Source organism: Carassius gibelio, chromosome B7 (genome assembly GCF_023724105.1).
Source record: "Carassius gibelio isolate Cgi1373 ecotype wild population from Czech Republic chromosome B7, carGib1.2-hapl.c, whole genome shotgun sequence".
In the NCBI taxonomy this organism is placed as follows: domain Eukaryota; kingdom Metazoa; phylum Chordata; class Actinopteri; order Cypriniformes; family Cyprinidae; genus Carassius; species Carassius gibelio.
The window spans coordinates 10,687,654-10,710,621 of NC_068402.1; the positions used below are offsets into that span (position 1 = coordinate 10,687,654).

Here is a 22,968-nt window from a genome sequence, read left to right on the forward strand (position 1 = left end):
TTACTAAAACAGCATTCTTCCATCTTAGAAACATTGCCAAGCTATGAAACATGTTACTTGTTTCTGATGCAGAAAAGCTAGTTCCTGCATTTATGACCGATTTGACTGTTGTAATGCACTGCTAGGGCATTGTCCTGCATCTTTTTTTGCATTTGCCTCCCAAACTCTGGAATTGCCTTCCTGATAATGTTTGGGGATAAAACACACTTTCTCTCTTTAAATTTCAGTTTCTCTGTTTTGCCACAGGGTAACAAGCTTCAGTCTGGATCAAGAACACCTGAGAAAAGATGATGTCACCACCTCAGAGGACCTCAGATGATGCCAACCCTCAAATAACCTACAGAACTACCAAATTGTACTATAAGTTTGATTGCATCGTATAATAATTGCTGTTAATAGTGTTCATCGTATGTTTGATTATGTATTTAATTGATTTTTCCGTACATTTCTGCCATATATACATAAAATGAGTCACAATAGATATGCTAAATATTGTAGAAACTTAATTTTCTGTAAAGTTGCTTTGCAACGATTTGTATTGTAAAAAGCGCTATACAAATAAACTTGAATTGAATTAAAATGTCACGGATTTGAACACTTTCCTGGCTGCTGTCCCTGACCTATATTCTTACTTTTTCTGTTAGGCTACTATCTTCCCTGCCACTGGATGCAGAAACACTTTTATAATAATTATTATTCTTGCAAATATTATTTTTTAATATCACAATATGTGGAATAAAGTGGCTGCGTTTAAACTTTTGAAATTGAAGTGTACTTAATATCGATGTAAAAAATTGTAGCGTTGCCTACTTGCATCAACTTATGGCAATGCTGAAAATAAAGCGCTAAATGACATCTAGTGTTAAAAGCTGAAAATTACCAGCAGAAAGCGGCGAGCGTCACAGAGACGTAAATGGGTGATGCACTGTCTCCTACAGACAGACCATAACGTACGGAAGTATCTGAGAACCAATGTCAACAAAAGAGAAGGAGAAAAGGTATGCTAAAGACGAAGTTATAAAACAATATTACCAGTGAAACAAAGCTAAATAACTACGAATGGTTTATTTCATGACATCAGCTCTTAATAGTGGCCTATTATGAAGTAAAGCAAGTTAGCAGGAAGCCAGCTAGCGTTAGCTAAAATCAGGCGAGTGAGAACGGCTGGCTGAAGTCGGAAACCAAACTTTCGGAACAATGCGTTAGTTTAGACGCTGGTCGTCTGGCCTGTTAATTCCATCAAAGACATGTCTTGACTATATGAATAAAATGTCACTTAATAGTTTGACTGTTTCGTATCTAAACATTGCATTGCTACTCTGCCTAGAGTTGCGTCACTGTTGAGAAAAGAGCGAGACAGGAAGTCAGCCTTTTTAAAGACGTTTTACGCGTTTTTATTAGTCAGTCACAGACAATCACGTCTAATTCATATGTTGACATTTGTCGAGGTAACTCCAATGAGTTTCTGATTGAGTCAGTTTTCTGGAAACCAAAAACGAGCTTCGCATTGAGCTCCAGGTCTCATTTGTCGTTTGTGTAAATTATGGTAATTTATTTTTGTCTTCACAGCTGAACACTTCCAACAAGACGCTTTGGTGATGATGGTGCCTGTAATTGTGGCGAGCTGATGGATCTACTGACCATATTTTTTTCCATATTTGTATTTTAATTTGTGTTTTATGAGACAACGACAGTCATTGGCTTGTTAGAATGTCTGTTTCCCGCAGCCTTTACGTTTTATGTGTTTTGTTTTTATCAGGTAAGATATCATGATTTTGTCCTTGAGTGTGTATCACGCATAGACAGAACAAATGTCTTGTTAGCAATCCTTGTTTTTTATGTGATCAACTTTTGTGTCTTTGCTCTGACAGTTCCTTATACTTTGGGGCTGTCCTTCGGTGCTGGTAAGTAAGAGCTTGACATGTCTGAACACTGTTTTAATTCACACCCAATGTCCCAGTTAAATATGCAACATTCCTAACCAGAATAGTCATTGTGAAAGTATTGCATCAAGTATTTAAAGCAAATAAAAATACAGAATGCTGATTGGTTTTAAAGTGGCTTCTGTGTGCATCAACTAAGCAAATGACATTAGACAATAGACCTTTTCTCCCAATATGACTGGCTTTTAATTCCTGCTTGAAAGCTTGGGGGTCTTTAGATGTTTTTTATATATTTAAATGAGTATTTTGTTGTTTTATATCCCAGCTTTTCATGTGCAAACTATGTTCTCAAAGAACTCCAATAAATCAAATTCTTAATTTCACATAGAAATTTAAAGACTTTGGGATGTGACACAATTTTAAAGATGTCTTTGCTTTAACTGTCAGTTTCAGGTCGTTGTGATCATTTGCCCAAAATACTAAAATCCAGACAAGGAGAGATTCGTAACTCTGCCCACCATGCCTGGCCTTCCCATCCATCAAACTGCAGTTGGTTGATAACCTCAAAAGTTGGGGAGCGTGTCATCATCAGGTACCAGCAGAATTTTATCGACATTTTTTTGTGATCTTTCATACACCAGAAATCAAAGCAGTAACACTTTTGTTTTTATACAATGTCTTCATTAAATGTGTTACATGTACTTACAGTGATAACAGAAAATTACTCAAAATTACAAGCAACTAACAACCCTAAACCAAATCTGGTTACACTTTATTTTAAGGTGTCCTTATTACAGTGTATTTGTACATTTAAGTAATAAGTAATTTAATAACTATATGTCCTTACTATTGAGAATGAGAAGTCACGTGCCGATTTGGGTTGATATGGGAGGGGTCTGAGCCGGTCGTCCCTGATGGAAGGATACGCTATCTGTTGCCAGGGGCAATGCCTTCAGAACTTCACAGAGGCGCGACTAAACATTTCAGAGCGCTTTCATTTTTGCGCATTTATTTTGTCGGCGGAAAAGATCGAGACGGATCTACGAATACGAGAAAGAAAAGGAAGAAAGTAAAGCAATGCAAAAACATAAGGCGAAAGAAAGTGGACCTTACAGGAACAAGCTCACACCAAGCGCAAAACAGCGGTGTTTGGAGAAGCTCTCAGGCATCTCCCTGCAGCGGCACAGAGACCTGAACCATATACCTCAGTGCACACATATGGATATTGGGAATTATATTGTTTACGATGTAAGTCAATTTGCATTCACGCTGTTAATGGCTTAATCTAACCCGGACATTTACATCTCGCAATCACACATTTAACTACCCTAGCTAACCCAGAACTGGTTTGTCCACTTTGCAGCCCCCAACAAAAAAAACCTGGCACAGTATGTGTCATTGGGTTAAAATCAAATTATAACTAAACATACACAGCTTTAGCATACATCAAAACATGTTGGAAACGTTCGTATACATTGAACATCTCGTTACAATCAAGTGTTCAGTCGCAGTTGATTCTAAATGCAATGTAATTACAATACGCTAAAACGCATGTGAATAAACTTACGTTGGCCAGTACAACACTGTTTTCATCACCTGCTGTAAATGGACCCAGCCACAGCAGAAAGCCTCGTAACTTTCCAAACACTTGTGGCTTTTAAATTCCTGCATTGTGTAGTAACTTAAACCAAAAACAATATAATTCCCAATGTCCATATGTGTGCATGGAGGTAAATGGTCCAGGTCTCTGTGCCGCTTGAGAGCTTCTCCAAATACCGCTGTTTTGCGCTTGGTGTAACCTAAAAAAAACGGTATTTCATTGTTCCTATGTTTTCCATATGTATCGTGTGAGGTACTGCAGCAGTTTTTAACGCAGCAGTAACTTCCAGGCATGGTAAAACAGTGCAGAATTGCGAGAACCTCCTCTTAACAACACATTTAAACAATCCTGTTTCGCCGCCGGTATCATTCGTTGTCGCTTTCATTCTGTTGTACTGCGGAGCTTCTGTCACGAAAACAAATTCCTCGTATGTGTAAACATATCTGTCAATAAAGCTCATTCTGATTAGGATTCCAACATGGCGGAGACCGTGATATCGAGGGAGGGGCTTTGTGCTATGACGACAACTTCTCATTCTCAATATGGTTGGGATAAGGGTTTGTCATAGGGTAGTCTCGTGTAGCCAGACCTTTAGACTGACAGCTGAAGGTCTGGAATCCATGGCAGCTTTCATTGGGCAAGGCCTGCCCATGTCATGACTGACATGTCAAACAACCAATTACAGTTTGTTTTTCGTTAAGCGTCATGTTTTGGGGCATGGAAATGTCACCACAATAACAGACTGGCGTGTAAAACTCTTGCATGTATTTGAAAGATTATATGCCGCAAACTTTATATATTTCACATATAATTTTCACATATATTTTCACATAAATGTATACAAGTATAAGCATTTTCGTTTCCAGGCGGAAAATTAAAGAACACGGATTTCTCCCAGAAATCCTGTCGAATTCAACCAACCGATGATGACTTCAAAACTCCTGAAGTGTTTCCAGTTTTGTGTCCCATATGCATCTGTATTTCAAAATATACACGTCATTTTCTGCATAGTTCCCCCTTCCGACAAGCCCAGTCTGATCTGATTGGCCAACTGACCCAGTGCTTTGTGATTAGCCGAACACCACAAGCACTAATCGGAAATGTAATGCCCATTTCCATAATCGCGAGCTTCATCTTTCCATGAGCTGTTTTAGGGGGACATGGCAGAGTCATTTAAGACTTTAGTCTTTGCAACTTTACAGAGCTTCTTCATGCACCAAGAGCTTGTAACACTCCAAAGAGAAAGAAACTATTTAAATTGCAACATATGACCCTTTTGAAGCTTTTGTGTTTCGTGATACTGTACAGAATGATATGAATGTAAAATGTGAAAGTCAGCTCAATGATGAACGTATCTCAGTTTGTAAATAAGTGAATAAATGGCATTTGTTGTTAACAAGGTGAGAGATTGCTTTGATCCGTACAAAGTAAACAATCCCTTAAATGTGTAATTTGCTTTGTGTCCATCTCTTTTGAAGTTTTTCCCAGTTTGAAATGAGATGCGGGCAGGAATGGGTTTCTGTGGTTCCTCTCACTGGCTCTCCAGCCAAATTCTGTGGTTCTCAGCTTCCAGCACCATTTGAGATGTCAGGGGGAAACATTACAGTGACACACCACTTCTTCCCTCATATCTACCCAGAAACAGGGTTCCATCTTTCATATATTAAAGGTAGAGTGCAACACAGTCCTCTCCTCTCATTGCCTTTATCCAGAGAGACTGTAAAATTTTTTACTTTTTTTAAATAGCTTTTTGGTAAGCATTTAACAGGGTTCGTTAATCTTTTCCCAATTTCTCTAGACTCAGGTCCCTGTTTTCCATGGGAATTTGAATGTTACAGTGAACGTTGTCTCCCTGCATCGTGGCGGTGTAACGGACGAGTCGAATGTCTTGGTGTGGGTGATGAGCTTGGCTCTGACGAGGACGGATGTAACTATGTTAGCCCTGAACCACCCATAGATGATGTATGTGGGGGATACTTGGAAGCATTTTATGGTTCGTTTACTCCGCCTGTACAAACAGGACATCCGGTGAAGTGTGTGTGGACGATTGACCCCCAGGATTCACGACCACTCAAATTAGAGCTTCAGCAACTGGAGCTGGGTCCTCAAGACATGATCACAATCACAGACCAGCCCCACGGCACAGGCAACATCATCAAAACAGTGAGTTTCACACTTTGTGTGACAGATGATGTAGCTTGATCAATGCAGATTCCTCTATCCCAATCTTTTTGTTTCTTTTAATTGTCATTCCACTTAGCCCTGTGATAAGTCTTGCACCCCCTCTCATTGGCTATTACAGATCAACGATGTATCCAATAACCAAGCAGTGGAGGTGGAGTCCTACACCGGCTTGCTTTCGCTGATTTACCATATGGAGCCTTCAGCGGAAGGGCGGGGCTTTAATGCGACCTATCGCATCAAGGATTACTGCCTTCCATGGGAAGAACTTTGTGGAGGATCAATGGGAGGCTGTTACACTGCAAAGCAGCGTTGTGATGGACACTGGGACTGTCCTGAAACAGGATTGGATGAGGAAGGATGCTGGGGCTGCCCGGCTGGGCACTTCCTGTGTGGGATGGGAGAAATTCATCTGACAGGACGAACAGTGTGTTTCTCGATTCATGATCGTTGCAACTACCAGCTTAATTGTGCGGATGGGACTGATGAAAGGGAATGTACCATCTGTCAGCCTGGGACATTTCACTGCGACAGTGACAGGTTTGTATATGTGCATTAACAAGTATACACTCCTGTAAAAAAATAAAATAAAATAATATATATATATATATATATATATATTAGGGGTGTAACGATACGCGTATTCGTATTGAACCGTTCGGTACGACGCTTTCGGTTCGGTACGCGGTACGCATTATGTATACCGAACGGTTCGTTGGAGTAATTAATTATATTTGAAAAAACAAAAAAAAGAGAGAGAAAGAAATATAATGATATGCGTTCAACAAGGTAGCCCAATAACCCAAACAACGTAACGGGCAACGCCCCTGACACTCCCGAAGAAGAAAAAAACACCATCTTATATGTTTATGTTAGGCTACTCAGCAGGCGCTCGCTCACTCAGTACACGCTGAAGGCTCGTTGCAAAATAGCCAATGCGTTTAACAGACTAGAAATGAGAAGATCCTCCAATAACCAACAGGTCTGGTGTTTGGGTGCACTTTGGATTCCCTTTAAGCTATAATGGTGATGGCAAGAGAGTGGTGGATAAAAAAACAACGGTATGTCGCATCTGCAACATGACAGGGTACACCAGCGGGATTACAAAAAAAAAAAAAAAAAAAAAACCAGCGGGAATATCTGGGATATATGCGTCAGTACTATCTGGGAAAAGACGAAAAAAAGGAGAAACATGCACGCAGCAAACTATCCCTGCAGCATTTAGACACTATAGCTTACAGGGAATCCAACCCAAACACCAGACCTGTTGGTTATTTTAGGATCTTATATTTCTGGTCTGTTAAATGCATTAGACATTTTGCAACGAGCCTTCAGCGCGTGCTGAGTGAGCGAGCGCCTTAGGGGCCGTTCACATATCGTGCCTAAAAACGCATGGAAAACGCTAAGCGCGTCTTTCTCCTCCTTTCCAAAGCGCTCGGGCAGAAGCGCTCATGAGGTGTCTGTCTTTGCTAAGCAACAATGACGTGCTCTCTCCATGAGACGCGGAAATTTCAGCGAAGGATAAATGGATTTGCAGCTCTAAAAATCGCTTGCAGTAGCTCTGCTACTGAATTTATTTCAAAATTGCAATCCATATACAACTATGATCAGCTGATCCTTCATCTTGGCTGAGCTCTCAACGTTGTTACGGGAAAGGATGAAGCTGATTGGTTGGTTCTTGTCACATGACCCGCGGTGCGCTTGCGGCATTCTGAAAAGTTGAGATGTTTTTACATTTTGCTGTATCTAAAACGTATCGAACCGAACCGAACCGAACCGTGACATCAGTGTATCGTATCGAACCGAACCGTGAATTTTGTGAACCGTTACACCCCTAATATATATATATATCTTAGTACCCTCCATAAGTATAGGAAAAGTAAAGACTGTTTTGTTTACTGTGGAGTCAAGAAATCTGTAAATATGGTTAAAAGATTAATATGAGACAAAACTACAGAATGTCACATTTTATTTTTGGGTGATTCAACACAAAGATGTTTTACCATCTAAGAAGATCATCACTTTTAGAGTTTCATCTCCCTATCTGACGTGAGCATAAGTATTGGAACAGTTGCCTTACTGGTCTTTCTAAGTGTTCAGCTGTGTCCTGTTGCATTCATTCTTAAGATATTAAAAGCAGAGAATGTGTCTTCTCAGTTATATCCATTCCTTCTGCATTCTAAGTCTTGCATTCGATGATGACATACACAAACCAGGATGAAGACTAGGAAGCCGACTCTGAAAGAAAAGCAAGCAACTTGGATGCTAAAAGAAAAGAGGAAGTCAGTTAGAACTATAGGAAAAACAAATGCAAACCTCTGATCAACAGAAAAAATGTAAAGGCAGGATTCTTCATAAATGTGAGCCAGTAGAGTTTTTGAATGGAATTCTTGGATAGATGAGTGATTTGAAAGCAAAAGTGTGGAGAAAAAAGGGAACCGCAAATGATCCTAAGCATACAACATCATCTGTAAAGCTTGGTGGAGGTGGTGTCATGGCATGGGTATGCATGGCTGTCTCTAGAACAGGACCTCTTCATTTTAATGATGATTTAATGTATGATGGCAGTAGCCGAATTAATTTGGAATGGCACAAAATCATCTTGGCTTGCCACCAAACTCATTAGAAAGCAAATCATATTGGATAAGGACAATGACCCAAAACACCCTGCCAGTTCAGTCAAGTACTTTATCAGGGCAAAGACATGTAAAGTCTTAGATTGCCCAAATCAATCTCCAGATTTAAATCCAATTGAAAATGTATTTCACCAGCTGAAGAGACTATAGACAGAAACTCCCCAAAATGGGCAACAGTTGGAATTGGCTGCATTAAAGCCTGGAGAAAAGCATTTCAAAGCATAAGACCAAGAGTCTGGTGATGTCTATGTGCTGCAGACTCACTGCTCTGATTGAATGCAAGGGATCTGCAACTAAATATAAGCTTTTAATCTTTTACATCTCTCTTAAATTCAACTCTTCCAATACTTATGCTCACATCAAATAATGGGATGAACTATCAAAGAGCTGTCCTTTTTATTTGGTAAAACATGTATGTGTCGAAAGACCTAATAATAAAATGTGACATTCTGTAGTTTTGTCGCATATTCATCTTTTAATCATATTTGCAAATGTCTCAACTCATTAATCCAGTCTTCAGGATCACATGAACCTTCAGAAATCATTCTAATATGCTGATTTGTTGCTTAAGATAAATTTCTTATCATCAATGTAGAATTGTTATGTTTAATGTTTTTGTGGAAACCATGATTTATTTTTTAAAATTCTTTAATGAGTAGAAAGTTTAAAAACAGCATTTGTTTTTTGTTTGTTTTAGTTTTTTTTTTTGTTCCTTGCTAAATTTCATTAAAAAATATATTACTGACCCAAACCAGGTCCAACCAGATGATTGCCTCTGTGTTTAAAATCTGCCAATGTTTAATAATTGCAACAGGTGTGTGTTTGAGAGCTGGCGCTGTGATGGACAGGTGGACTGTAAGGATGGCACAGATGAGCTTAACTGCACTGTGACCCTGCCCCGAAAAGTCATAACCGCAGCTACCGTTGGAAGCCTAGTTTGTGGACTTCTGCTAGTCATCGCAATGGGCTGCACCTGCAAGCTGTACTCCCTACGCACTCGAGAGTACAGGTAAAACAATCTAAACCAGATAATAACTATTTAATATTAGATGGACGATTCTAAAACAATGTCAGTTATTTTTTATTTTTTTAAGTAGCATCAGTATGTCATTATGTCATAATAGTAGCTTTTCAATGACAGTATTTCTGTGTACGGTTTCCTTGTTTTCTCAGCATGTTCGCACCAATCACTCGGCAAGAGGCTGAACTGATCCAGCAGCAGGCCCCGCCCTCTTACGGTCAGCTGATTGCTCAGGGAATCATTCCACCAGTGGAAGACTTCCCTACTGAGAACCCCAATGAGGTAGAAGGCTGGGATCCCTCTTAACTGTTTTATTGCATCAAGATAAAAAAACATGTAGTTCATCACGTTTTTTATGTAATAATTTATTATGAATTAAACATAATTAATACAATTTTTATACAATCTTATAAGGAAAAATAGACAAAGTTGGTCCAGCAATTTAGCTCCAACCCTGAAAAAAAACCTCACATGACTGTAGCTTTAGTATTTAGTACAGCTCTTAAGGACAGCAGCACTCCAGGACCGATGTTGCCTATCTCTGCTATAAAGGTATATATTATTTAAAGAAATTAACATTTTTAAGCAACTTTTATCTGCATTAAGTTGAAAAATGTAAATACATTTATAGTGTTTGATGATCAAATAATTAAATACTGTACTGGAAACAAAATTATCTTTAAGCAGTTGCTTAATATATAAATAAAATATATTAAACAGGAGCCTGCTTTCAACATTGATAATAATAATAATAATAATAATAATAATAAAATATTTTCAAAAGTTACTTGAGCACCAAATCAGCATATTAGAATAGTTTCTGAAGGATCATGTAACAGTAATGGTTGCTAAAAAGAAACATTTGCCATCACTGCCATAAATTACATTTTTAAATGTATATTATAATATCAAATTGTTATTTTAAATTGTAATAATACTTGACAGTATTATTGTTTTTACTGTAGTTTTATTAACTAAATTCATCCTGAGTGAGCATAAGAGACTCACTTGTTCTTTTCTTTTTTCTTTTTTATGAACAGAAGTGTTTATAGCCTGTGTTCTCTTATTTGTGTGTTTTTGTGTTGAATTTTTTCACTTTTGCATGTTTTCGTTTCCACAATTCTCTTTTTCTCTGTTTCCCAGTCTGCCTCACTCTCCCTGAGAGGCATACTACAGCTCCTCAGGCAAGACAATGCTTCCACTCTGCGGCGGAGACGCAGGCCTCGGTTTGTCCGCAGAGCTGTGCGCCGCCTACGAAGATGGGGCTTACTTCCTCGACCTGCCCCTAGGACGACACAGACCACCGCCTCTTCCTCCCAACAGACAGAAGCTGCTAATTCTAGCACTGAGCCCGGTCAGTCAAGTTCTGGAGTCTCCTCAGTGGCTACAGGAGCAGCCAGTCAGTCTTTTCCTCAAAAACTGGCTTTATCCCTACAGACAGCAACACAGCAGCAAGCAGAGGCTCCTCCTCCTCCTCCCTCTCCCCCACCTCATTTCTCTATCCAGCCAATCGAAGTCACTGAAACACAACAAACCCCACCCGTCACTGTGCCCCAAAGCAGTCCTTACCTGGCATCTCTCTTCCACAGTCTGGGGTGGAGCATTTCCCGTTTCAGACCCTCACCGTCCCCTACTTCTCTTCCTCTCTCTGCATCTCCCTCTTTTTCCTCTTCTTCCTCTGAAGATGAAGTGCTGCTGATTCCTCTGTCTGATGACACAACCTCTGAAGATGATGTGCCCATGCTAACATGAGCGACTCATTCTTTCTTGTCCTTTTTGGTTCTGTCTTCATCTTGTTCTTGCTCTCCTGGCGTTCTCTTTTCAGCACGTAAGCGTTACCATGTTTGTTTCTTGTGCTGCTTGGTGCCTTAACTTGTATTAGAGCATCTGTTTTCCTGACCTAAGAGAAAAAGTATTGCGTTAATGTGTGTCAGAGATATTTGACAAGCGACTGTGTGCAGACTGTTGTGTTGGTTGTGCACTTATCTAAAGTGTGGATAGACGAACATTTGCACAAAGAGTCTCCCACAGCTGGCTTACGAAATCTTCCTCTGTGTGATCCTGTGCCGCGATGTTGGTTAAAAAGATTGATTTTAGTTAGAATAGGATTTTTATTATTTTTTTATTATTATATCTGCAGACATGGTTGTGCGATGTACATACATGTGAGTTTACCTCATAGTGCTACAGGCCACATATTTTATTGTGTGTGTTCCTCAGAAGTGCCTTTGATTGAGCTTCCTGTACATCACTAGACAGTATGTGACTGCGTATGTGCTTGCGCGTATGTGCTTGCACGTAGGGCCAAACACACTTGCACAAACGTTTACACAGATGTAGAACTCATCCTTGCTATGTATATGGTAGTGCATGGCAACTGTGGCAATAACTTAATAATAAAGACTTGTGTGTTGTGAGTGAGTGAGTGTGCGTGTGTGTGTTTATGAGAGAATGAACTAGCTAAAAGTGGTAAGCCACTCAATTTAGACAATCCTTGGAGGTTTCACTCGCACCTCCATATGCACCACCAACCTGAATGACATCACTATATATATATATGTATCTCAATAACTCTAATATGTCTTACATAATGAAAATTTTAGATTTCATTCTTTTCTGGCTCAGTGGACAATAAACGGGCAACCAGTTGTAGTGCCATATCTATAGTCACTTTGTTTCAACTGCTGGTATGATCAATCATTTCACTCCTTTTACCTTGTTGATGTTGTTTTTAATCTATGTATTTTTCAGTGCTGAAATGTTGAACTCTCATCTGCTGAATGGTGATCGCATTAGAAAGACATAGGTGGGAATTATCTTAATTGATGATAGTAGGATGAATTTCACTGTATATATTTGCTAAACCATCTGAAAAATTTGCAAAGATTAAACTGATTTGCACTTTTATTCTTCCTTGTGTGATTTAATGTGTCTACTCTAATGTTATGGCTTAGTTTCTTGTGTTTATGAAAATTGCTGTGAATGTAAAAAAAAATAAAAAATAATCTGTAAAGTAATGGTGAATGCGGTCAACACAGATCTAAACATTACTAGAGTGTTTTTTTAGAAAGCTTTGTATGTTCAGACAAGTGTTACAGGTGGAGAAGGTGACTATTCTTTGAAAGGTGAAACAATGAGAGGTGACTGTCTTATTTGCACACCAAAGCCTGCATTGTTAGTCATTGGCTCAGTTTCTTTACATCCTGAGGAGGAATACATGGTCGTTCGGCTCACAAGAGAAAGAGACAAACAGAAATGCAAGTGTCCTAGTTCACTATCTCCAAATACAAGCAGAAGGACTGATACTGTGCTGGTGAGAGATCTATTGATTATTTTTCTCAGTGATAAAAAAGGTTCCATATGTTGTAAATTACATTAGTGTTAAAAACTAATTAATTTAATTTGATCAAAAATGGCAGTAAGACATTTATATTGCTGCATTTAGAAGTCCTCTTTTGAACTTTTTGTTCATCAAAGCCCTTAGATGCAACATGATATCCACAAAAAGAACTAAGCAGCAAAGCTTGATTCTACAGTGATAATAACAATAAATGTTTCTTGAGCATAAAATTGGCATATTAGTATGATTTCTGAAGGATCATGTGACTTTTAAGACTGGAGTAATGATACTGATAGAGATTCAGATAAAAAAAAAAAACATTTGGACGGTCGTGTTAATACTTATATTTAGACTTGTTTCTTTTTCGAAGAAAATTTATTAAAAGTTTATAATTGGTTATAATTTAAAGTATCTCCTATACAAGTTTTTTTTTTTCTTTTTTATCATGGATTTTTAATTGCTAATATCACTTAAGGATTTGTAAAATTAATCAATTAATTGTGCTTTTCTTTATCTTTTATACTATAGTAAATAATGCTTTTTAAGTCTCGTATTTGTATTGGCATTTTACTGTTGCCATGGTTTCCATGTACTTGGGAGAAGTGCATCTTTGACCAAGTTCAGAGATCAATCAAAGTTGTGTCCCCGCCCACTGGTCAATACGCCTCTGCTCATTGGTCTATGAGAGAAACTACGTCAGAGGAAAATCCAGCGCCCCACAGTTCGAAACATCAAAGACCTAAAAGAGCAGAGATACATGTGGAATCCATGACGGCTCCACAACCAATCAGAATCAAGATCTGGGTCCCCTCAGAAAGCCCCGCCCTCACAGAATTGGAGTCAGAGAGATTAATGCCTGCCGTCGATGAGGCTGTGGGTGAAGTTTCAAGTTTATTGTCAGGTGTGTGGTGTTTTAATTTGAAGTACAAAAAAAAACATGTATAGTGAAACATAAATACCACATTTATCCCATATTTTCTTTTTAGTTACTTTATGTGGATGTTTTGTTCATAGTGAGGCCAGTTCAACACAGTCTGCTGCTGAACAGAGACATAAACAAATACTGCAAGTTCATCTGGAGAAACAGCAGCACTGTTAACCACATGAAGTATGTTTTACATGTCTTTTACATGCATGTCTATGTGTCTGTTCTGTAAGTAGTAGTAATATGAATCTAGATATTTTCTGACTTAAAAAAATGTGTTATTATAATTAGTCAACCATATGTCATTCTCCTCAGATGTGGCAGAGCCAATGAAAACTACAGATTCGAGAGCTGCCTTGGCGTAATTGTGAGTCTTTTCAGACATAGACACACATTACTCATAATATTGCTCTTATTGCTCAGTCTGGCCTGTTTACAGATCCCAGATGAGCACCTGAATGGCTGTGCTGTTTATCCACATCCTGAGCACCCAGTCCGGACAATGCTGAGGTCAGAGGGGACTGGAGTTCCTGAGACTGACTTCCTGTTGTATGTGTTCACTCACAGCACAGAGAAATGCCAAGCAGAGGTAGAGACGATCACTGGGATTTCTGTATATTTTTGTGTTAACCTTGTTTTGCACAGGCAGGTAATTAAGTGAGTGGTGGGCTTGAGTGAACATTTTTTTTATATGGTCTTTCTATAAAATTGGTCCTGACTAGAATATATGTCTTTAAATAATGACAGTTTTGAATGACAGTTTTTTTTTAAAGGGTCTTCACTAGGGCATAAAATAGTGAGTTTATTACAATTATTGCAGGTTGTCTCACAATATCTGTAATATTTTCCCCCTCTGTCTCTTCAGTCTGGTGTACTGGCTTATGCTGCTCACTGTCAGAGCGACTCAGAGGGGCGTCCTGTGGCTGGGGCCATGATCATCTGTAGAGAGACACTCAGTATGGAAAGATACACACATGAGCATTTTGTGCAGGTGACAGTGAGTGTGTCTGACAAGAGTGAACTGTTGAAAAAACAGAAACATTGAGATTGCATTCACTCTTTGTTATTTTGTTTTGGTACAGACAGTGATCCATGAGCTCTTCCACGTGTTGGGGTTCAGTAAAGATCTCTTCAGCCAATGGAAGGATTGTTCTCTCTCCTCTCAGGGTAGGTAACCCTGCTTTAGTTTTTCCAAATGTTCTTTATGTGAATGGGTATATCTATTAAATATCTATAGAGGTATGGTGTTCATCGTAGCCCTGTTATGTTATGCATTTACTGGTCATCATTGTGTATGTGTTATGAAGCTGGCGTATACTGCTGGTCTCATGGTCAGGTGACCAGCACAGATGAGATGGGCCAGGTTAGACTGTATTCTCCTACTGTGATCAGAGAAATGCAGAAACACCTCAACTCTACCCACCCTGACCTTGGAGCTCCGCTAGAGAACAAGGTACCCACTGCATACAAAACCCTACTGTACCAGTGACATGCCACTGTAATGGTATCATCACGATACCTTGATATATGCCATAATACTTTATGCCATAGTATGTTTATTTTAAAATAATTTTAAATGGTAATAATAGTTAACAATATTACATTTTCTTTTCTGTATTTCAATTGCAGTCTTTGAAAATGTAAAAGACTTCTTTCACAAGTATTATAAATCTTACCGACCCTAAACTTTTGAATGGTAGTGTAAATTATGGCATTTTCAAGGTACCCTAAGGTTTTTAAATAAAAACATGTTACTATAATAACATGCATGTACACAGACTTGTGGAAAAAAGCTATTTTCACTCCTCCTGCTCATTTTTGCGTTGATGATATACCTTTGGTACAGAAAACATATTTCCATTTATACTGTAGCATCTATATTATATATCACTGTTCAAGCTTAGTGTGAACAAAATGCTATATGTTCTATTTTACTTGGTATATACAATATCTATCATTCTGTGTAATTGCATCTACCTTTCTTGATGTAAACATCTGCTGCCTAATGTAAAACACAGATGATATACTCAATGACATCCCCTCCCCATCTTTCTTTCTCTCAGGATGCTGGCTCAGATGGTCTCTCGTCACACTGGGAGACTCGTGTGCTTCAGGGTTCCATTATGGCAGCTTTACTGGTGGAACCGTCACTGATTCGGATCGATCCCATCACACTTGCTGCCCTCCAGGACATGGGCTGGTATTCAGTGAACTTCAGTCGAGCTCAGAGCTTGGTGTGGGGAGAAGGTAAGACGTCCACTGTTGAGTCCATTCTGCTGGTTGACATGCATTAAGATAAATATTATGCACTTGTTGAGGCTAGAGTCAAAACTTTCGTGTCCACTTTCGTGTCCACTGATCTACCGTTTCTGTTTGTTTTAGGTGAAGGCCATCGGTTTGGGTCGGTCTCTACCTGCAATTCTTCTGCTTTCTTTTGTAAAGACAGGTAATCAAACAAATAATGCTCTTGTGAATAATCACGGGTATTTAAAGGAAGCTGTATTTTTGCTGTTTTGGAAAGTGGGCTTGTTAAGAAATTGTGGCTTTTGTAAAGTTGTTCAAATTTTTCTATAATTTTTAATTTATTTTTAGAGTAAATGTAGTGAATGTGATGCACTGTCTTTGCTTTTCTTCCCAGTGGATTAGGTTGTCATTACCTTCACTTCCACAAGGGGAAGTGTCTCACTGATCAGTACCTGGATGGCTGCCAGATTTTCAAACCCCTGGGTAATGCTGTGAGTCTGCTGTGTTCTGTTTAGAGTTCTCTTTCTCTTTCATAAGTGTCTCACTTTGTTGTCATTATAACTAAACTTCATGTGTAATGCCACTTTTCTCCATCAGAGTGAGTGCTGGAAAGAGGAGAATCAGGGGAGTGGAATGAAAGGGAGTGGAGAGATTTATGGCTCGGACAGCCGCTGTTTTATTTCCAACCTCACCAGACGGGTGCCACATGTTCTCACATCTCACAAAAATATTTACAAATGTTTAAAGATGTCAAATTCTACAGTTTTACAACAGTAGATTCACTTTTAAAGGCTGTTTTAATTTTGTAAAAATGTTTTTACATTCCCTTTATTAGAATAACGTGACCAGTAGTGCAGCGGTGGCAGGTCATTGTTACAGACACAGGTGCACAGGAATAAACAAATATCAAATTCGGGTGATGGATTCTGGTTGGTTGGATTGTCCAGCAGGAAAGAGCATCGAGGTTTGTGACAAAACTCATTGTGATATGCGTAATGACTTAAACATTTACTGTTTTTTACATAGCACTCGGCTGCCTTTTTATATGTTATTACTTTCTGTCTCCAAATCATGTAGGTGTCTGGTTATCAGGGTTTAATCTTCTGTCCAGACAACAGAATATGTAAATATTCTGATTTAGCTCCTCCTACATCAAGACAAAAGGCAGATGACCTAATAAACGCGGGCACATCCATTGAGAGGTTATTCTAATCTTTTATTTTCAGATCTTAAAACTGTTTTATGTGCATCAAAATATGTCAACAGTTACAGAACTCAAAACACAACATGTTTCTATGGCAGTTGAGTGTCTCTATAAGTTATTATATCTTTTCTGTATAGTGGTGATGATGTGATGGAGAAAGACATGTCCACTTCTCATCCCAGCTTCATGCATCGCTCCTCCATCACAGTGTCTGAGGCAGAGGTCATTGTGGCAGCAGTGCTGAGCATCATATCTGCTTTCTCTCTACTGTCTGCTGGAGTGCTCATCTACAGGAAGTGTTCATCAGCCAGGGTCAGAGTACATGCTGCCAGTGAGCCTTCATTCAGGCCACAGACGCCTCCCACCCAATGCATCAGAAGGAACTGATTGTTGAACCAAAAGTGGACAAATAATAGGATTCAAAAATATCAAAAAATCAAAAAAATATATATATATGTAACGACGAAATACAAAAATAATGACTTTATTCAACAATTTGTCTCCTCTGTCTCTCCACATCAGTCACAACCTCCAGGTTTTCATCCAAAGTATCTTAAATTGTGTTCTGAAGGCAAACTAAGTTTTTACACCATGGGGGTAAGTGATTAATAAAAAAGAAAAAAATCTGGGGGGGTGGAGTAACGTTAACCCTTTAAACACTTTAAAAAATGATTTCTGTTGAAATACCAAAGATCATTTTATAATATTTAAAGATTTTTTTTTGTAATATGTATAGCTTATATAAAAATAAAGCTTAATATTAATTAATTGTAAAACATTTAATTTTTGTATAAACCATTAGCCCTTTTCTGCTTATTTAGTCATTCATGTACAAATCAATATACCATTATTATTTAAAGTCTTGGAAGGCTTTTATGTGTGCATACAAAAGTCAGTGGACAGCAATGTGATCCCTAGAATTTATTCAGCCAACAAGATTACAAAAGTTTTCAGATGTGGTTACAGTATAGAGTGAGTAAACAAGCAAAATATAAAACAGCTGCAATCAAACAGTGATTTCAAGGTGTGGAATTTCTATGCAAACTAAAATAATTTCCAAAGGGTTTTCTCAAACATTTTTTTCTGCCTGCTCACTTTACTCATTTTGGAAAAAACAGGTGGCGTCATCCCAGACATGACCAGCTGAGCAAGATACAAGTCATTCCACTGACAAACAGCAATGCTTGGAAGCCAGTGCTTAAACTCTTCATCTAAACTATACATGCTAATGCATACTGAGATACAAGAAAGCTTTTTTTTTTCTTTTTTTTTTATGATTTGTTCTTTTTTTTTCTTAAGCATATTTGAAAATAAAAAAAAATACAAACAATCACATACTTGACATATGAACAAACCATTAAAACAGAACAGAATGAAAAAAAAAATAATAATAAAGAAAAAAAGTTAGTCAGTACTATGATAATATGTGACCCTTGAGCACAAAACCAGTCTTATGTTACTGGGGTATATTTCTAGCAATAGACAATACATAGTATTTGTTAAAATTATCATGATCCATTAAGATATTTTGTTAATTTCCTACTTTACATAGATAAACATTACTTTCTGATTATTAATATACATTGCTAAGGACTTCACTAGCAGGTCCGAGCTGTAATTTAAAGAGACAGGCCTGAACAACTATAAGCTTCCACTCAAAATAGGCATTTTCAAAATGATATAATAAATGATCTCTGGAGTATTTTGAGCTGAAACTTCACAAACACATTCTGGGGACACCAGAGACTTAGCTTAAATATTGTAAAAAGGGGCATAATAAAAAGGCATCAAAGGCAACATTCTGTAGATAGAAAAGGATGAAAGCAGAAATGACAGATTACATCCTGGTCTTCCCCCAGTGATCAAAAAATGTCATCTGTGAGAGACGAGGAACAAACATAAGCTTTACAACATGTTTAAATCTTGTGTAAATGTGTATCAATATAATGATATTAAAAAATTTGTTGTTTATCAGCAATAACTTTATGATCCTAGTGCTTTAAGGATACATTTACTTGATCTCAGTACCTGACATTTCTCAAAGGAGTATTTCAGATGAGCACAGAGCTCAAAGTTGTCTTCTTTCTCTTAATTTTTCTAATTAAAAATCAAATCAAACACACAAACCAATATAATATCACAGTTATATAATAACACAGTATAATACATAGTATAATAATAGTTTTACCCTGAATAGGACAAGTGGTTTGGATCACAGCTAAACGTTTTTAATAAATGAATAATATGTTGTAAGACTCACTTTGCTCATCTCTATTTCAGAGTGTTTGATTTCTTGACCTATCTTCATTGTGACCTGGATCATCTGCTGCACAATCGTGAGCATTTTCATCTCCGGAGTCTGTGGTGAGAGGGGTGAATACAGTCATACAGCTCAATATAGTAATATCAAAAACTTCTTAAAAATGTGTTGTGAATATCAGAAATGACTTTATGATTCTAGTGCTTTAAGAATACATCTATATGATCTCACTGCCTGACATTTCTCATTGGTGTATTTCAGATCAGTGCAGAGCTCAATGTGGTAATCAGATCAAACACGTATATCATAAAATATGTTTTTACGCTGCACCTGCAACCCTAATTAGGACAAGTTTTTGGGAATATGGACTGACATTCATTTTAATATAAAATTAATATGATGTAAGACTCACTTTGCTCATTTTCACTTCAGAGTGTTTGATTTTGTGATCTATCTTCATTGTGTCCTGGATCATGTGCTGCACAAGTTTGTGCGTCTTCATCTCCTGAGTCTGTGATGAGAGGGGAAAATACAGATGCTTTACATCATCCAGTGTGTTTTAAGATTTCTAATAACCGTTTATTGTTGTTGTAAATAAATTATCATGTTACCTTCTTCTCTTTACTCTTGTCTTCTACAAGAACTGTGTTGTGAGTCTCGTGGTCTCCCTCAGTGCAGGACTGACACACAGATGTCTGATCACCTCCACAGAACATCTCCAGAGCTCGGTTAGGTTTCTGGATTATTTTAGGATTGATATCCTCCACACGGTCAAGCATCGTGACTTGTTTCATGTTTATGACTTTCTCATGAGGCTCAAGGTAAGAGCTCTGCCACATCAGGATTTCAGACTGAGACAACTGACGCTCACAGTGTCTAAGATCCACTCGCTTGGTGGAATTTTCTTTACAGCATGGACATGTGTTTCCATGACTGCCTTCCCAGAATTCCTTCAGGCAGGCCTTACAGAAGGTATGTCCACATGGGGTCATCATGGGATCAGTGGACAGCTCCAGACAAATCAAACACTTGAGGTTTTCTGTCAGGACACTGCTTGAGGAAGCCGTTTCTGAAAAGAAAAGAAAAAAATACTGCTCAAACAATACAACAAAATGTAATAAAAAATTATATGTGAAAATAAATACAATACAAATTTTATATTAATAAATGTTTCTAAAATATCTGCAAACTGTTTGATACAAAGAAGCCAATTTGATATGGAATGATATACTTCATGTTATATACTAGCATCTTTATATTTGAAATATATCTTTATAAGAAAATTAGGAGATCTCCGTTATTTAGTTCTAAATAGGAGATGTCTATTATTGATTACCTGAAGGTTTGCACAGAGTCTCTTCTTGGTCCTCCGTTTCTAATGGTTGTGAATATTCAAACATCACGGGTTCCTTTTTGTAGCCTTAGAAATGTGCAAAAATGAACTCTGAAGTCTCAAGTACATGGACAAATATGTCATCTCTTGGATATTAAAATGATATCACAAGACGAATGCTTATTTTATACCGTACTTCTGTTTCTTATCAAATTAAGCATGTTACTAACTAAAATTCACAATATAAAAATGCATTGGAAATACAAATATATTTACCTGTGCTTTTCTCAAAGAGTTGCACTATCACTCTAAGAGCTGTGTTGCACCTTAGACGAGGATATTCGTCGAAGGTTTCTTTGCAAAATGGGCAGATGCATTTCTGACTGCTGTCCCAGAACATTTCCAGGCAGGTCTTACAGAAGTTGTGTCCACATGGAGCGGAAACCGGATCACTGAATAGATCCAAACAGATGGAACATTGGAGCTCCTCAGATAATGGACCGCTGATGCATTACTGGGCTGAAAGCAAAAGAAATGCATTAATTTCAATTTTGTAGTGCACATTTTCTGGTCTGAAATTAGCAAATACTGTGTACAGTTAGTTTTGACACACCAAAGTAAGTTTAGAGACTAGGGATGTAAAAAAAAAAAACTTTTGAACTTCAAAATAAATGCATACCTGTCCTGTTTTTTTCAAAGAGATGTACAATTTCTCTAAGAACTGTGTTGCTCTTTAATTCAGGTCTTTTGCTGAATGTTTCTTTACATTAAGGGCATCTGTAATCCTGACTGTTGTCCCAGCATTGTTTCAGACAGCTTTTGCAGAAGTTGTGTCCACATGGAGTGGAGACTGGATCAGTGAACACATCCAGACATACTGGACACTTGTGTTCCTCAGGCAGAAGAGAAATGCTGCTGAGATCCATAACTGGAAAATGGGGAAATTACTTGGAATAAATAATAATGGTAATTCTCCTTACCCAAATATTCATTAAAAATTAAGCAGCAAAACATGACGAAGGAATTGTTAAAGGAATTCACGTAATGGATGTCGGCCTTCCCACTCCTTCACAATAATCATAACCAGTTATTATTATTTAGTTAGGTTAAAAGTGAAAGAATTAATCTGTGTTATAAGAATGACACAGACAAATACGACAAGGTAAAACAATTATATAAATGACATGTCCATTCAAAAGTCGAGATTTCCAGCGAGCCTAGTATCACAGGTTAATCAAATGGAAGATGGCTGTTATGTAAATAGTTTCATGCACCCAATACTTTCTGGCAAAGTGTGAGAAGGTAGATTTTTTTTGGAAGAAAAACAAACTGCATTTTATTCTAAATACGCAGTGTGGCCGAAACCGGATGCCTCCAACTAAAACAGAACAACCGAGAAAAGATTTCCACTCAATAATGTCATCCTGTGGTTAAGCATTAAACCGAGTACGTTTACAATTTTGCTGAAAGATTTCGCTCTGTTAATAGGCACACATTGTAATAACGATTAAATCATTTTCCGACATTGTCACGAATGCAAACTGACATTATTTCATAAAACAACTTATTAATCAGTGTTATGTGTCATCAATTAAGGCATTACAATTAACATTAACTATAATTCATTGTTCAGAGAGTCATCTTTAAAAAACATACCAGCGATGATCTGTCCGATTAAAACTACCACATTCTGTAACAAAAAATCGAGAAAACATTAGTTTCACTTTCTTAATACTAAAAACTTTAAGAAAAAAACTTTTGATTGACATCTAGCGGTTGGGCACCGCATCAATACAATTAAATACAATACAACATAAGGTCAAGGATTTATACAGATGTTCTTAATATTAATTTGTAACTTTTAAATACCATTTAAACCTATACAGATGATGACAGTGATAGAGATGAAATGTAAAAGTTATAAAATGGTTCTGCACTGTATAGATTTTGACACATTGACATCCCATCTCTACTGAATAAAGAAAGGTTTCCAACCTCTGCTAACTTTTTTCGATTGTGTTGTCATTTTCAGTATTTCTAATGCCAGTACTTACCGTCAACCAGTGTTATTTTAGTATTAATTTTATATAAATTCATATATATATATATATATATATATATATATATATATATGTGTGTGTGTGTGTGTGTGTGTGTGTGTGTGTGTGCGTGTTTATTAAAAAGTTGTAAAATGTATTTTTATATAAATCGTTGATGAGAAGAAGTATGAGAAGAAAAATGTAAATTAAAATTAAATGTGTCTAAACTTTACACAATATATTGTTGCTATCCATGGAACATATTGTTGAATTTATGTATTGCTATATGCTATTGCTATTGT

General features: G+C 37.5%; 3 protein-coding genes across 6 annotated transcripts; 2 read left to right on the top strand and 1 right to left on the bottom strand.

The window, feature by feature from the left end:
• The first annotated feature begins 845 nt into the window (after positions 1-845).
• On the top strand, positions 846-12,228 carry lrp10 (low density lipoprotein receptor-related protein 10). Its single transcript, XM_052561406.1, has 10 exons — positions 846-998; positions 1,570-1,759; positions 1,872-1,904; positions 2,331-2,475; positions 4,962-5,152; positions 5,282-5,646; positions 5,786-6,204; positions 9,115-9,309; positions 9,474-9,603; positions 10,465-12,228. The coding sequence occupies exons 2-10, from the start codon at positions 1,711-1,713 to the stop codon at positions 11,071-11,073; spliced, it is 2,136 nt and encodes a 711-aa protein (XP_052417366.1). The 5' UTR covers positions 846-998; positions 1,570-1,710; the 3' UTR covers positions 11,074-12,228.
• Positions 12,229-13,224: 996 nt separating this feature from the next.
• Positions 13,225-19,909, top strand: LOC127962712 (ciliated left-right organizer metallopeptidase). Of its 3 annotated transcripts, XR_008154623.1 has the most exons (15): positions 13,225-13,562; positions 13,676-13,769; positions 13,902-13,953; positions 14,026-14,175; positions 14,452-14,577; positions 14,669-14,753; positions 14,894-15,039; positions 15,650-15,833; positions 15,969-16,032; positions 16,225-16,321; positions 16,428-16,529; positions 16,666-16,794; positions 16,908-17,032; positions 17,172-17,631; positions 19,315-19,909. XR_008154623.1 is itself a non-coding variant. In XM_052562364.1 (14 exons), exons 1-14 carry the CDS (start codon positions 13,343-13,345, stop codon positions 17,419-17,421), a joined length of 1,824 nt encoding a protein of 607 aa, XP_052418324.1. In that variant the 5' UTR covers positions 13,225-13,342; the 3' UTR covers positions 17,422-17,921. The 3 variants fall into 3 exon arrangements, 2 of the variants coding, with proteins under 2 accessions (XP_052418324.1, XP_052418325.1); XM_052562364.1 differs by lacking the exon at positions 19,315-19,909 and having other exon boundaries at positions 17,172-17,921; XM_052562365.1 differs by lacking the exons at positions 13,225-13,562; positions 19,315-19,909 and having other exon boundaries at positions 13,679-13,769; positions 14,010-14,175; positions 17,172-17,921.
• On the bottom strand, positions 17,941-22,954 carry zgc:153151 (uncharacterized protein LOC751646 homolog). 2 transcript variants are annotated; one of them, XM_052562368.1, is made up of 8 exons: positions 21,307-22,954; positions 20,904-21,146; positions 20,631-20,714; positions 19,906-20,333; positions 19,707-19,805; positions 19,295-19,393; positions 19,063-19,131; positions 17,941-18,910 (listed from the first exon to the last, which is right to left on the bottom strand). In XM_052562368.1, exons 2-7 carry the CDS (start codon positions 21,025-21,027, stop codon positions 19,123-19,125), a joined length of 843 nt encoding a protein of 280 aa, XP_052418328.1. In that variant the 5' UTR covers positions 21,028-21,146; positions 21,307-22,954; the 3' UTR covers positions 17,941-18,910; positions 19,063-19,122. The 2 variants fall into 2 exon arrangements, with proteins under 2 accessions (XP_052418328.1, XP_052418327.1); XM_052562367.1 differs by having other exon boundaries at positions 19,906-20,363; positions 21,307-22,952.
• Between the last annotated feature and the right edge of the window lie 14 nt (positions 22,955-22,968).

What these genes read in the sequence shown, in the direction of transcription:
- LOC127962712 (XM_052562364.1), top strand. Translation starts at nt 13,343, where the DNA reads ATGAGAGAAACTACGTCAGAGGAAAATCCAGCGCCCCACAGTTCGAAA. An exon ending in AGTTTCAAGTTTATTGTCAG is followed by an intron (nt 13,563 to 13,675) that starts GTGTGTGGTGTT and finishes TTTTGTTCATAG; the next exon opens with TGAGGCCAGTTCAACACAGT. An exon ending in TTGTTCTCTCTCCTCTCAGG is followed by an intron (nt 14,754 to 14,893) that starts GTAGGTAACCCT and finishes TGTGTTATGAAG; the next exon opens with CTGGCGTATACTGCTGGTCT.
- zgc:153151 (XM_052562367.1), bottom strand. Translation starts at nt 21,027, where the DNA reads ATGTTCTGGGACAGCAGTCAGAAATGCATCTGCCCATTTTGCAAAGAA. An exon ending in ACTCTTTGAGAAAAGCACAG is followed by an intron (nt 20,715 to 20,903) that starts GTAAATATATTT and finishes CACATTTCTAAG; the next exon opens with GCTACAAAAAGGAACCCGTG. An exon ending in CTGAAGTGAAAATGAGCAAA is followed by an intron (nt 19,394 to 19,706) that starts GTGAGTCTTACA and finishes CTCTCACCACAG; the next exon opens with ACTCCGGAGATGAAAATGCT.
- lrp10 (XM_052561406.1), top strand. Translation starts at nt 1,711, where the DNA reads ATGTCTGTTTCCCGCAGCCTTTACGTTTTATGTGTTTTGTTTTTATCA. An exon ending in GGGGAGCGTGTCATCATCAG is followed by an intron (nt 2,476 to 4,961) that starts GTACCAGCAGAA and finishes TCTCTTTTGAAG; the next exon opens with TTTTTCCCAGTTTGAAATGA. An exon ending in CTACGCACTCGAGAGTACAG is followed by an intron (nt 9,310 to 9,473) that starts GTAAAACAATCT and finishes TTGTTTTCTCAG; the next exon opens with CATGTTCGCACCAATCACTC.